The sequence below is a fragment of the Aristolochia californica genome, unplaced genomic scaffold, assembly GCF_029961685.1.
Source record: "Aristolochia californica isolate CCGP_79_NKW_82.1479 unplaced genomic scaffold, dmAriCali1.0.hap1 SCAF_5, whole genome shotgun sequence".
NCBI lineage: Eukaryota > Viridiplantae > Streptophyta > Magnoliopsida > Piperales > Aristolochiaceae > Aristolochia > Aristolochia californica.
In genome coordinates this window covers 41,492,241-41,507,770 of record NW_027182214.1, presented here as the reverse complement: position 1 = coordinate 41,507,770, position 15,530 = coordinate 41,492,241, and the positions used below count along the sequence as shown (strand labels likewise).

Here is a 15,530-nt window from a genome sequence, read left to right as displayed (position 1 = left end):
CACAACTTACTTTGGGTAAAAAATAGGATAGTAAAACTTTGTTTCAAGAAGAAACTAAAGCTAAAATGAAGATAGCTTTAACAAAAATAGGGTGTTCATACACAAACCTATGAGAATTCATCACATGGCAAAATCCCCTTTTATTCAAATCCAAATGATCAATATCTTATGTACCTTTATTTGTCCCAAACATTCCTATCCCAATCCCTCTTAGATAAATAAAATTACTTCATGTAATTACCGTTTAGATGCAAGCTCAGTTACACTAATCAACAGCACTTAAAGAGGTTGCACAAGGCACATATAGGGCAAACATATTACGGTTTTGCCACTTGTTTCTGAACAGGCAAGGAAAGAACAAAATCTTGCCCAATTTACTCTATCGATCATGTATTATAATTAGTACAACCACACATGATTAACCGCACCATATTGAAATTCATGAACGTTTCTACGACAATTCCAAATCTGAATGCTCCAAACCTTCCTTATAAACTTCAAAATCCTCTGCACGCCACCGACATATAAGATGCAAACGGAAGGTAGCCATCTTAATCCCAAGCAAACGCTGCAGAAAAGTAAATGAGGGGAAATTTTGTCAAACACACCCACAGGCTCCTATTCATAGAGCAAATGCAAAAGCCTCCAACACCTATATCTTTCCTTCTTCAGGGCATATTATCATGTACAGTAAACTGACAATGAAGCTCACTCACTATACATGAAGAGTGAGCTACCACGAAATGCTTTTACAATATATCCTCCGCTTAGGTAACACCCCACGTAGATGGCACGAATTTTCCGTGCATGGAACCAGAAACAAAACTAAGAACTGATATTTCCCACAGTAAGATAAATATCATATACAGGAGGCTGATTACGCAAATTTAGACAAGAAATTAATTTTCAACGAGCATCCTCATGAACAAGAAAAACTAACTTTTGAAAAGAGGTAATACAAGTCCTAGAATGTCATGCTCATTAGCATTCACGCATTCACCTTGGATTAAGAAATAATAGAAAAGACAGCGTCATGAAAAGGCAAACAGCAAACTAGTCAAAGAAATGAAGATAAAAATGGGTTGAAAAAGACATACCAGTATGCGAGCAGATTCAGGTGATATTGGTTTTCCTTCTTTACACACAACAAAATCAGCAACAAGTTCCACGACACCTATAAGCATAACAAAAATCTCTAGGTGTTAGATGGTCTTTACCAAACTTTAATGAGTGAATCCAAACAAACTGGTATGATTATTATAGGAACCTTTATTCAAGCGAACAGGCATTCCCTGCTTGCGCAGGAAGGGTTCCATCTCATGAGTGAATTGATCCAAAGGCCCCTCATTTAACTCCACCTGATTCAATGAAATGAAGTAAATCTAAGCTACTCAATTTAAAGGTTCAAGCTTGCCACTAGGGAATCACATAAAAATGAACTAGCACAAGTGAACATAGTCTCGTGTCTCCATTCGTAGTCTTTCAGGCATTCAAATTATTGGCTCTAATGACATATTTTTATTAAGTTCTGCTTATAGCATGTTTGTTCCTCGATACCACTTACCAATGTGATCTTCAATTTCAACCTAATCTCTCATTCTTTTGTTTTTTAAGCTACTAGGACAATAGTACAATCATGATCGGCAGAGAGAGTACCACTTAGACATTTTCGTGAAAGCATACTTGACTAGCTTAAAGGACTCAAGATCTGAACACAACATGGGGAAGACAGCCTCAGCAGAAGATAGGAAACATAGGACACCAACTGATGACCTCACCAGTGATTGGTGCTTTCAGAGAGTTCAACATTAATTTAAGCTTACTATCAATTCAGATTGCAAATTTAAAAACCATTATCAGATGCTGTCAAAGTGATAAGACACTTGGATGATTGTATGCCTATTGTCAAAAATTTCAGTTGGTGGGACCAGGTCAAGAAAAAGGTATAATTTACAAGCCTTTTCCCCCAAAAGCAGCCAAAATTGAGGGGACAAAACAAAGTTGCATGAATTCAAGTCATATATACAGATACATCATATTTCAGTAAAGTTGCATCCCTACCATGACTCATAAATGCTTTACTGGTTTCTTGACATGCAACTATTGGACTATGTGGCATAGCTTTTGATGTTCTAATCATAAGATCTTAACCAACCTTTTCAACAGCAATACTTCCTGTCCTAGCAAAGTCGTACTCTTCAAAATCTTCAAAGATCCTGTAAAAAAAAAAAAAAGATATTAAATATTAACAATAATCACGTTTTTTTCACCAAAAGAACAACAATAATCATGTTTTCTTCACCAAAAGAACAACAATAAGCATGTTTTCTTCATCACAAGAACAACAATAATCATGTTTTCTTCACCAAATAGGAAACACACAGATAGGTAGCCAACAGAAGTTTACAAGACAAGTCCAAATTGCAACAAAACCAAGCATAAAATCAAAGTCACCAATGCTTATGCAGAATAAGGTGGGTGATATAAACCATGTCGAGACATGAAAGTACAAGCATTAAATGGAAAAGAAGGTTCTTTATTAAGTGGCAACTGTCATCAGCAGATGAGAAGATATAAAACACAATCAGATCGAGCAGCATTTTTATGTAGATTCATGGTTTAAATTTTGAATACTTATTGAAGCCAATATTATTTTCCATAATTCTGTGGTTAAACAACAGATATCATCCTAGTATGCATATCTGAAAGCAGAAACTTCAGTGGTACCTTCGAACCTCCTCTGTTGGTAAATTAGTAAAAAACAAACCTGCATCTCCATGTAAGAACTGAAAACCAAAATGGTAAATAAGTTAGAAACAGGCAAAAGCAACTGTTATTGTTTATAACCTTTTCTTTTAAATGGATTAATACGTAGTTAGCTAGTTATAAAAACATAAGTAACAGCATTCGACTAGGTTACCTTAGAAACGTTATGAAATCCAGGCTTAATTTCATCAGCAATAGACCGGCCTAAAGAAATCTGCATGACCTTGTTGGACCCAAGGAAAAATCTGACGAAATAAATCAGCACCGACTAGATTAACATGATTCCTCCAACATAAAGTTCATTAATTCAATACTCAATAATGTCTTGGAATATCAACGGATCCTCCTCCAAACGATTTGAAAAGTTCCATGAAAGAATCGGTATGAACAGCATATATGCTTATGTGAAAAATGGTAAAAAGAGGAAAGAGGAGAGCGGTAGAAACACAGAGAAACGCATTTTTTTTGGAAGTACCTGCTAGTTGACTTCAATTGCTCTCTGAACTCCTTAAATTTGAGATTTTTCATACTCTCGAAAGAAAAAACATATACAGAAGCATACTCTTCCGCTGCCTGTCTTATCGAATTCACTATCGACTCTTTTTGCTCCCTACCTTTTTTCTTAGTCTTGGACAGGGTCACTGCATTCCACGCAGAATCGGTTTATTTCAATTCCCGCAAAGAAACAATCCAGCACAGGCTGATAAACAAAACAGAGGAAAACAACTGCGAGAGACAGAGAAACACTCACCAACTTTATTGCGCTTAGACTTCGGCATCCTTAGCGGAAGAAGGTGGCAGAAGGGGAAGTTGTTGGATGCGGCTGTTCTGAGGTTTTCATGGGGTTTTTTTGCTGGGGTACTTCGTTGTCCTCGTAGGAAAAGAAACAGTGGCTTAGGGGTTGGGGAGGGCACGGGTCGGTCGGGTTGGGTCAGATTTTCTTTTTCTACCCCATCCCCAACCATCGGGATGAAATCAAAACCTGAATCTGAGATTTTTGGGTCAAGTTGGGTCGGGTTCTCCATGAAACCCGATCCAATGACCACCCCTGCTAGGGAGGGATTCAGCTCAGGTCAATTTTTAATTTTTTTGTTTATAAAATTATATAAAAAATTAAATAGACCATGGCCAAAATAAAGATGAATTGGGGATACAAGGATGAAATGGACATTGTTGAAGAATAGGAATACATGGTAGATTGAGTATTTAGATACTTACTCCGAACCCAACCATGCCCACCCGTTGCGGCCCCATTCTTATAAACCTGACTTAAACCCAACCCATCCCCGCCCATCTCCATGAACCAACCTATTTCAACCAAACCTTTCTTATAAAATTCCAAATTATTGGGGTTGAACTAGAAAAAAATTTCGAACTTAGATAACAAAACTTTTGTGTTCATTTGTGGTGTGTGAATAAATTTTTTTTACTTACATTTGTTATTGTTTTAATTTTTTTCCATCCATAAGCTCTAAAAATTTCATTTTATTGTGATCTGTTTGCCTTTTTTGTTTACGGGATAGAGGGAGAACGAAACCTCAAACTTTTGATTTAAGAAAAAAATCTATATTTTTAGCTCGAATTTGGAAAAAGCACTCTAACCTGAAATCCAACCGTTTTTTTTCTCTCCATCCAATCCCTAACCCATGGGGTGAAATCAGAAATCCAAATCCAGGTTGGATTCCCTATAAAACCCTGACCCACTAAATAAAAAGGAAAAATAATGCCTCAATTGCAATGCTAATATACAGTAAGAAAAAGAAAATAAACTATATTATCCTTGTCTACTTTAAAATTTAATACACAGAAGCCTATGGCCAACCCCTATTCTCTTTAGAGTAGACCCTAGAGCTGGTAATTTTACTTCTACTTAGTCTCCTCATTTGCAATACATGGATATGCAACAAAATACTTACCATCTACTTTGAGGAAGATCACCTATTTACATTTTACATGCATGCTAATGCTCAAGGACCCTACCTGATTGATGGTTCAGAACAGTCTGAAGTGGTCACCATAACATTTCATCATTGATGGCATCAGTGAAAGGGAACTCTAAGCTTAATCCACATTAATACAACTATTTCTACAATAAGAATGAGTAGAAAAGAAAAGAAGAAAGAATTACAAGAATCAAGATGGAAAAAAATTGAACCCACTTAAAAAGGGCAACAAATACTTGTCAGCGCAGATGGTTGTTAATCTGCATTTGAGGACATTTCATTCACCTTGTGTCACTCCTGTGACCTCTTGCATTCTCAGGGTAGGGTTCCTCAACACCAGTGGTTGATGTATCATTATGAGTGAATCAACACCTGCTACATGTTCCAAGCACTAACAAGAAGAAGATAAAGGGCATACTTCTTCTCTTCAATTTTTGCTTTATTTTATTTTGATTAAACGAGTAATGTAATGCACAGCTTCATATAAGGTGATCTACTGCGAAGTAATAACACCCTACAACTGAGAATGATGCCAGACCACTGCGAGCCATCCTTAGCCAGAGGCCACGGAATAATATCTTTCTGTCAGCGGGAGATAACCCTGTGAACCTTTCAATCCAAAGGCCCAGGGGCTTCCATCTCAGAAGCCTTCTCTCCATGGAGATATACTGCAAAAGAGAACCAGCATATCAAAATACAAGGCTTCCCTACAGAGATAACAACAAAATTTTGCTATGGCAGAGCTGCCACATCAATTAAGAAATGACTAGAAGGTGGATGAAGTGTAGCTTCTTAAAATCCATCAGCCGTGCTTGACTTTAGCACGTGTAGACATCATTTTAACCCACAATATCTCAGTGATGGTCAAAGTCTCATTGATCACAAAATGCTATTGGTTATGTCTTCATTGTGGACACTTCAAATCCAAGTAGCATGCTGTGATCCAATTTGCAGGTCATTCTTTGAAGAATGGAAATATTTGTTGTTAGTCTCTCCCTATGTTGGGCCACCTTCTATATGCACTTGACAGTATTATTCAAGAGGACTTTTATGAATATTTTATTCTAGCTGTTCAAGACTTTCAATTTCTTATAGGACAGTACCTTGGGTACAACAATGGCCTGTGATCGAGTTTTGGCCGTATCAAAACAATGTGAAGCGGCAGCAGCCACTACACCAGAAAAGCCTGCAGCTAGGCTCGAGGCTAAAGGAGAAGTAGGGCCAATGTCTTCTTTTGTCCTGATGAACAGAAAGAACAAACCAAAGGTTGAGTCTAGAGAGAGAGGAGAGAGAAAGAGAAGGAGAGAAAGAGAGAGAGAGAACCTGGGTGGCGGGTCCATATCAACTGCCTTCCAGTCAAGCATTGCTATGTGGATGAAATGCCAGGTTGAAAAGAATACCCCACCAAAGATAGAGTCCCGAGCTATTCCCGATCGAATACCTCTCCACAAGGTCTGCCATCCTTCCAAAGAAATGATATTTGAGGGACCCTTAATTTCGTAAACAAAAGGTGGTCTTCCAGTCCCAGTCATCATCCATGGGTACTCTTTAAGAGCATTGGCCAGATCAGGATGTTTGCTAGGAAGGGCTGAGAGAAGACCAATAGACTGTTCCCATGCTGTCTTATCAGGAGTGTACCCTCTCAGCAATTTTGAAATGGTCGGTGCAGTGCTTTGGAATGCTCTCAAGGACGTGTTGTTTGATAAGTGTGATGAGGAGGTCACCTGTGCACGAATTTTAAAGAGTTCAAATGGGGTGCTTACAAGTGCTTCAATAGGACCCACGGCAAGCCCAGAGAGAAAAGCTTCAGAGACATAAAGATAATCATCTACTCGTCCATCTGCAGAAATAGTAGAAAACAAAAAATAGTTTCAACAAACCTTGATACATAAAAGGCCCATAAAGGAAGATCAAATTTTCCTTCTCATGATAATCCCTCAATTACATGACATTACCTTTGCAGTAGGCAGTTAGAAGTTCATAGGCACCAAAACGAGCTCCCAAACTTGAAACTGTAGCCAACGTGGACCATCCCAATCCACTATATAAACCTAAAGAATCATAAAAGAACACAATTCATAAACCATATGGCTCAAGGATATCCAACAGCAAAACAAGTTCCCGCCCAAAACTCCACAATGGAATAATATCAGAAACCTTTAATGTATCATACATAGCAGTTGTGACTTGTTCAAGCCCGACCATGCATGTTGTTTAATGGGAAAAAGCCCCACATTTAAAAAAGAGAAGAATTGGGGGAGGGGGGGGGGGGAGTTGAGTGGGAAAAAGTCTCATATTGAAAAATGAGAAGAAAAATTAATAGGTTATAAAGTTGAGCAATAAACTTCCTAAGTGGCTAGTCAGTTTGGGACGGAACCGGGCTCAAGTCAACACATTTAATGGAAGAGTCATGTCCCTCAAATGAGATTGAACTGGTCCGTATGGATTGATTAAGTGGACATTTATATATTGTTAAATTACATAGGCAGGGGTATTTTGATCTTTTGACCTGTTGTACCAGCTGGATAGTTTACATTTCATGTGCTTATGTTTCAATTTGTATTAGAATCTGAGTTGAATAGAGAGAGTTATAGGAAATTTCGTACTTAAGGGCATTTTTACCCGTTTACCTAAACTCACTTAAGTGAGTATCAAAGAGGGTCTCGAGACTGATCAACGCGGCTTCTCTTTGTGTTGTGTCTCATTATCTCTTCTTCTCTTCTACCTATTTCATCTATTTTGCATCTTTATCAAAGCACTAATTTCAATCTTTGGGAGTTTCTTCTTCAGATTGTGTATCCTTTTCACAGATCTATAAACCCTAACGGAAGGGCTCAAGTCGACTTCTTCTCCGGTAGGGCAAATCTCAATTTTTCCTTTTTCCACTACCATGACCTTTTTGGTTGATGGATATTGCTGCTATTTGAGCAATTATAATGCCCAACTGTCACTAGGGGACCCATGCTGAAGCTTTTGCTTCCCTAGTTTTCTATGCAGCTATTACTGAGTCTACATCATCATGCCTGTGCTTGCGGTATCAAGCCGAATGTGCTTTATATGTTATGTTGAGATGTTTGTTGATTGTATTGGTAGTTAATTGAGATATTGTTGCGAGACTTGAGGAAGGTGTGTCCTAATTTGAAGTGTGGGATCCACATGCCCTAATTTTGGAATTTTGAAGTGTGTTTAAATTGAGTTTGGAGCTTCTCTTGAATAGTTTGGTAAGATTGTTGGAGTGTATTTAAGACTTTAAATGGCAGAATCAAGCACACAAGTTGCTGCATTTATGCATTCTAAGAGTAAGGATTCAGGTTCTATATCGATTACTTCCATCAAATTGAATGACTCAAATTATGGTCTCGTTCTATGCTTATGTACCTGAAGGCCAAAAAAAAAAAAAAAAACAAAAAACAAAACAAAATACATCAGAGACGATCCTCCTATACCTATTACTAAAGACTTCGAGGCTGAAGATAACCAAGTTATGGCTATACATTTTGGATGGTGTATCTACTCCAACAACGTTGGCGCTTATTGCAAATCTGTTTTTGTGGCACATGAGGTTTGGGCATTCATCACCGCTAAAGCTCTGTCAGTCCTTTCTATCTTTACCCGTTGATATTTCTTTTGAATGTGAGTCTTGTCAATTGGGAAAACATTATAGGTCTATTTTCCAGTTAGTTCTAGTTGTAGATCTCGTCTTTTTGAGTTAATTAATTCTGATGTTTGGGGTCCAAGTTGAATTCCTAGTCCGTTTTAGCTTTAAGTACTTTATGTCTTCTATAGATGACTTCAGTCGGGTTACTTGGTTGTATCTTTTACAGAAAAAATCTAAGGTCTTTGATGTATTTGGGAATTTCTTTAATAAATTAATAAATCAGTTAGATGCATGTCTTAATATTTTTTGTACTGATAATGGTCTTGAGTTTCTCAATCAATAATTAACATCTTTTTGTGCCTTGCGTGGAATAATTCATCAAACTTCATGTGTTTATTCACCCCAACAAAATGGGTTTGTTGAGCATAAAAATAGACATCTCCTTGAAGTAACTTGTACTTTATTGTTTCATATGAATGTCCCTAAATCGTTTTGGGGAGATGCAGTGCTAACATCATGTTATTTAATTAATTGTATGCCTTCATGTGTTTCACAAGGACAAATTCCAATGCAAATTTTAAAGTCAAAGTGTAAATTAGTTGATGTTGTCCCTTAGATATTTGGAACTACATGTTTGGTCCACTCTTTCAGTCCTTCTATGGATAAGTTGTCTCCTAGTGCTATCAAATGTGTAGTCTTGAGTTATTCACATCATTAGAAGGGATAAAAATGTCACGATCTAATTAAAAGAAAAATATATCTTTTGATGTCACATTTTTTTAGAACACCCATATATTGTGTCTTCCACTGAGTCTTAGGTTTCGTCTAAACCTTGTATGAATAACTCAGTTCCTATTGCTATTATAGATGCCCCTTCTATAGGATCCACTCCACAACTTCAGGTGTATGGTAGTCGTTCTCGTCGTCTATTGCCTACTTCAGCACCTACAGATTGTCCAACTCATGAACTCGACTTTCAAGACCAGCCATTTTCCTCTTTGCCTACAGATCCATTTTCATCCGACCTGATCTTCCCATCCAACCTGATCTTCCCATTAGTCTTTGGAAAGATAAAAGGTTATGTCCTTCTCATCCTATTTCTCATTATGTATGTTTTAATTTCTTGTCCTATTCATACAAGTTCTTTGCTATGTCGCTGTCCTTGTCCTCTATTCCTTGTTCAGTGGAAAATGTTATGGCTTCGCCCAAGTAAAAATGTGCCATGGATGAGGAAATGGATGCATGGTATCTAGAGGCACATGGAGTCTTTGTCACTAACCTTCTAGAGCAGCTATTGTAGGGTGTTGTTGGGTCCACACTATTAAATATAAGCCAAATGGAACTATTTAATGGTATAAGGCCAAATAGGTAGCAAAAGGCTATACACGGGCATTCAGTGTCGATGTTTTTAAGACTTTCTCATTCGTTGCTATTGACTTTTGTTCATATTTTGATTTCAATTGCACTAAACTAGGGATGGCCACTCTTTTAATTGGATGTGAAGAATACCTTTCTATTGAAGAGCAGGTATGGAAGAGTCTAATATGAGCTTAAAGGAAGAGGTGTATATGCAGCAGCCTCCAGGTTATGTTGCTCAGGGGCAAAAAGCTAAAGTATATTGGTTGAAGAAAGCTATTTATAGGCTTAAACAAAGTCTAAAAGCTTGGTTTGAGAAGTTTAGCAATATTGTGATGAGATTTGGATTTTATAGAAGTCACTATGATCATTCGGTTTTGTACTGGAATGGAAGAGAGGTATTATTATTTTAATTGTGTATATTGATGACATTATCTTGTCTGAAAGTGACTAAGAAATGATTGAAGAACTAAAACAATATCTGGCCAAATAATTTCAAACCAAAGATCTACGACAACTTAAGTATTTCCTTAGCATTAAAGTAGCTCGGAGTAAAAAGGGAATTGTTCTTTCTCAAAGAAAATATGTTGTTGACATGTTGAGTGAATATGGTATGTTGGGTGCTAAGCCGGTGGAGACCCCCATGGAAGTGGATGCTGGTCTTCATGACTCTCATAGTCCCATAGTCACGGAATTTAATTTATGCTAGAATCACTAGGCCCGATATATCCTTTACAATAGGAGTGGTGAGTCAGTTTATGGAGAACCTGAGGTCGGTACATTTAGAAGCGGTTTATAGGATCTTGAAATATTTGAAAGGGACTCCTGGAAAAGGGATAATATATACTCAAAATCATAAAATTGAAATATTGAATTACTTTGACGCAGATTATGTTGAGAACAAAATGCATAGGAGGTCTACTACTGGCTACTCTTGTTTTGCTGGAGGCAACCTAGTGAGCTGGAAGTGCAAACAATAAACTATAGTAGCCAGATCTAGTGCAAAGGGTGAATACAAGGCAATGACTCACACGGTCAACGAACTTATGTGGGTTAAATCTGTTACGAATGAATTTGGATTTCCTATTCCAAAACCAATGACTATTGTGATAATCAAGCAGCTATATTCATAGCAAGTAACCTAGTGTTCCATGAAAGAACGAACACATAGAGATAGACTGTCATTTCATTAGAAATATTGCCTTGCAAGGGAAAGTGGTCACTCCATATGTGAAGCTCTCAGAGCAACTTGAAGATGTGTTTACCAAACCTCTTGGCAGGAAAGAACCCTTGTGATTTTATAACAAGCTAGAACTTTTTGATATCTACTCTCTATGTTGAGAGGGAGTGTTAAATAATGTAGGTAAGGGTATTTTGGTCTTTTTTCCTGGTCACATAAATATCATACTGTACCAGAAGGATAGCTTACATTTCATATGCCGATCATTTAATTTGTATTAGAGTATGAGTTGTATAGAGAGAGTTATAGGGTAATTCGTACTCAAGGGCACTTTTTGTCCTTTTACCTAAACTCACTTAAGCGAGTGGTAAAGAGGGATCGGTCTCGATTTTCGAGACTGATCAAGGCAACCTCTCTTACTGTAGTTTCTCATTTTCTCTTCCCCTCTTCATCTTTCTCTTCTTTTCTCATCTATTTTGCATCTTCATCATATATGTTAGTGAAGGCACCCAAATATCATCATCTACTGGTTCCAGATAACATGAAACTTGCATCATTTTTTTTTTTAAACTTGCCTCATTATCATAACCAAAGCCTTCTCCCTGTTAAAATTTGGTCCAGCTCAATCCCGAGATGATAGGCCTAAGTTAAGATGTCTTTTCCCTAGTATTATAAGCATAAAGTCTCTGTAACAGTGGATCATGTGGGACTATTCTAACACTCCACTCATGAATGGGCCCTCTTTATGGTTCCTACACATGGATAACTTTGGGTGGAGATCCAAGTACAAGTACCTGCTCTCACACCATGTTACGTTAAGTCTAACTCTATCCCATAATAACTAGCCAAAATTAAGAGGTCTTTTCCCATGTAATAAGTAAAGGACCTTTCTAATCTTGGATTCGTGTGAGACTATTCTAACACTCCTAAGTGGTTAAAATATATGATCTTCCTACATACAGCTCTGTTATTTGCCTTTAATGAGATATGACTCTTCTTCTTTTGAGCCTAGACAGAACTAAGTTGGCTTTGGCCCTTGATGACAAATTTAAGCTGCAAAATATCATTGTCAGGCTAGGCTTGTCCCAAGGAAAGCAAAGTTAAACTATAAAAACTTCTTAAGTTGGTTGCATATCAGAACAACATAGCAGAGAAATAATTGACCATAAACAGAAAAACAAACATTCCATATATCATCTCATGGACTCATCCACAAACAATTGTTTTAGGATGAAAGTCTAAAACTAATCCAATTACAAAAATCCTGTGATAAGCTTGGAATGGATAGTTACTCCAGGCTTGAACTATATAGGTCATACTAGTAAAGCTGGCTATGACCAAGGCTGTTTCACCTCACTCAAAGTTAAGCACAATCCTAACAAATTGAGGGGTTCATTGGTGCAAACCCATCGGATTACCTCATTAAATCTGCACAGGCTGATCCATTGGTTCATTTCAGTTGAACCAGTATGACCAGTTAAGTAACTTCAGTGCTATATGTCCCAGTCAGTATGGACTGTCAAGTGCCAACTGTTAATTTTGTCAAATTTTACCTCATTAAGCATGTAAAGAACATTGGAGGACATATTAATTTTTTTAAAGCATGATAGAGAATCCTATATGTTATACATAGTTACCAAAAGGCCCTGCTGCTGATCGAACTTTCTCCAAAACCTGCGCTATGCCTAATTGTTGAGATGGGCCTGTACCAACCTGTTCACAAATATAAAAAAGGAAAGTCAGAGACACTTCATATCAGTTTATATACATAAGAAAACCCCCAAAATGCCATCCTACCTTGAGGATATAAGATACATGAGAGCATCTAGTTTGCAGTGCAGCAATAGATGATTACAATGTACCTTTAGCAAGAAGAGACTCTATAACTAGCAGATACGACTTTCTTTTTTTCTTTTTTTCATTTTTTTTTAATGTTGAATAACATACCCCTGTGAGATTTGAACCAAGACGGCACATTAGAAACCCTACTGTGGGTATTGAACTGAAGGCCCAATTCATAATGTATAGGTGAGAAAGGCGATGCAACTAGAAAATACAATTATTTTCATTCTATTGTTTACTACTACTTACATAGGATTCTCAAAAGTCTCATCTGATAATAATTAGATCAATTTAATAAGAACCTGAACAGTCAGCAGAATGGTCACTAAATAAAGTAAAAACTTTTAGTTTGCTTAAAGAAATTTTTGAAAATTATTAACGAAATGTTTTGAATTCCTTTAACATTTTCTTAGTTTGGGAGAAAATAGTTTGAACTCCAGCAAGATATTCACAGCATCTTAAAAGAAAAGAAAAATTCAGTACAAAACAATTAGTGGCCTTAATCCGAAGTTCATTTGTCATTTGAAAAGAAAGAAAACAGATCAAACAAAGAAATGAACACAAGAAATGTAAGAATTTCTATGTTTTGGTACAGTTGAGTCAGTACTTTATCTGACGTCTCTTGGGGTATTACTGCCAAATACTTTTGAGATCCGAAGAACAACAAATTTCAGTTTATGACACACAAATGCTCATATCAAATGCATGTACACAGCAAACACATATGCACTTGGAAATCAATCTCAAAGACATGTGCCATCTTTTCCTCCAATCCTCCAGTCCTCCAAACGAGATACTGACAAGCATTTGGCACCAATCATGTAAATCCAAAGGTAGCAGAATAGCTCATAGAAACCACATGTACAGCGGCCTCTCTGTTTTTTTTTTTTTTTTTTTTTTTTGGAAAATGTACAGAAGACTCGTGCAAATAATATAAGAGTATTTTTTTCTTTATAATTTACCACAGTGTGTCATTTTTGTGGATTAAATCCTAGTAAAAAAATACTTTCCCTATTCAACTCCGAGATTTATAGCAGTTCTTATTATCTAGGATATAACAAAAAGATCAGTATATTTAAGTTTTTAATATACTTATTATCTTGGATATAACAAAAAAAGATCAGTATATTTAAGTTTCTAAGTTCTCACGTTCATCATAAATATAGCTTCCCCACTAAAATGTCATGCTTTTAACCTCGATTCAACATCATTCTACAGTTAACTCATTGTTAAAAGCTAAATCTTTCTTATTTTAAAATGAAAAAGAAAACTAAATTCAATTTGGATACAATTTCTGCACCCAACACTGGGAGAAACTCATTTGCCACTTAAAAGTTCAACCTCAATTCCGCTAGAGTTCATTTGAAGCACATCGCAGTAGCAGTCAACTCTGATTGCTCTCCATAAGGAAAGAAAAAAGCAAAAAGGAAGCAAAAAATGGAAAAGATACGAATCTCCTCATGTTGCAATAACTTCCTGCAATGACATGGAAAACAATATCCAAAGCAGAGAAACTGTCCCTGCATTTTCAAGCTCATGTTTCCTTTATCCCCACTGGCTCACATACTCTTAATTACAAATTTCAGAATATTGTCCTTACGAAATCCACCAGTATTTGACAATCTGTCATTTTACTCCTTCAGAAAAAAGTGAACCAGAAATAAAAACAAGACGAAGAGCCACCACTTCTACTTAGTTTATCTTATAGCCCAGAACGAGAAGTTCGGCGTCTCCGGCTAACCAAGTTCACGAGTGCTAAAATCAAAACCTGCTCAAATTACAAATAATCTCCGTCAAAGGAGCAGGAAAAAAAAGCTACGACAAATAAGCTTACCTGGATTAAGGCCTTTAAAGTGTCGATAGGGTGAGTGAGGGTAGTCCCAAACGCAGCCGAACCAGCAGCAGCCACAGCGTGTGTTGCGAAAATGGGATTCTTTAAGAACTCCATTACCAGAATCAGCACTGCTCCGTCCGGACTGAGAGGGTTTAGAGAGGGCTTACCGAATTGAAATGGACAGTAGGTTGTGGGTCGTGCTAACTACACTTGCGCAGTCACATGAAACATATTTAACTAGTTAGATGGCAGCTCACTTGGAAGTCCTTAACTAAACACCCTTCTTCTCCCCTAAAATTCCTGGTTTCCTAGCTCGTGAGCTCATGACACAGTATCATCCCTACCAAATCAACCCTGATGCAGTAATTTTCTTCACAGCAAAATAAAGATGGGTATAATTTGCAAACATTTTTTATATAGGAATAAAGATGGGTAATTTACTTTCCGTAAAAATATATTTTTTTATTAGTGTGTCACATAAAAAATGCAATGAAATATATTTTTTGTGTCAGTTTAACCTTATAGATAGTGTTAAAAAAATTTATTAATAAAATAGATTTGGTATAAGATAACTAGAAAAAAGGTACTCGTGTAATTATAGGCCACAGTAAATTATAAAATATTTTAAAATTTTTAAAAGATTAATATTATTTTATTTAATTTGTTAATTAATTAATATATTATATTTAAAGTAAAATAACTTAATTTAATAATAAATATATTAGGGTTTAGGGTTTGGGGGTTAGGACTTTGGGGTTTAGGTTTTTAGGCTTAGAGCTTAGGGTTTGGGGTTTGGAGTTTAGGTTAAGGTTAGGGCATAGGAATTAGGGTTTTAGGGCATAGGAATTAGGGTTTTAGGGCATAGGGTTGAGGGTTTAGCATTTAGGAGGGTTTCAACCCCTAAACCCTAAAAAAAATGGTAAGGGTTTAGGCCCAAAACACACAAAATTACAATTTCTAGGGTTTAGGATTTAGGGATTTCAATTTCAAATTTTAGGTACTTCAAGACTA

The 15,530-nt window shown here is 36.7% G+C and overlaps 2 protein-coding genes across 2 annotated transcripts; both read right to left on the bottom strand.

Moving 5' to 3' along the window:
* Positions 1-215: 215 nt before the first annotated feature.
* On the bottom strand, positions 216-3,652 carry LOC137966472 (uncharacterized). Its single transcript, XM_068813097.1, has 8 exons — positions 3,518-3,652; positions 3,242-3,407; positions 2,921-3,011; positions 2,728-2,786; positions 2,156-2,216; positions 1,268-1,358; positions 1,098-1,174; positions 216-568 (listed from the first exon to the last, which is right to left on the bottom strand). Exons 1-8 carry the CDS (start codon positions 3,543-3,545, stop codon positions 452-454), a joined length of 690 nt encoding a protein of 229 aa, XP_068669198.1. The 5' UTR covers positions 3,546-3,652; the 3' UTR covers positions 216-451.
* A 1,082-nt stretch (positions 3,653-4,734) lies between these two features.
* On the bottom strand, positions 4,735-14,853 carry LOC137966473 (mitochondrial tricarboxylate transporter 1). Its single transcript, XM_068813098.1, has 6 exons — positions 14,520-14,853; positions 12,481-12,556; positions 6,665-6,760; positions 6,033-6,549; positions 5,813-5,948; positions 4,735-5,377 (listed from the first exon to the last, which is right to left on the bottom strand). The coding sequence occupies exons 1-6, from the start codon at positions 14,631-14,633 to the stop codon at positions 5,189-5,191; spliced, it is 1,128 nt and encodes a 375-aa protein (XP_068669199.1). The 5' UTR covers positions 14,634-14,853; the 3' UTR covers positions 4,735-5,188.
* Positions 14,854-15,530: the final 677 nt, after the last annotated feature.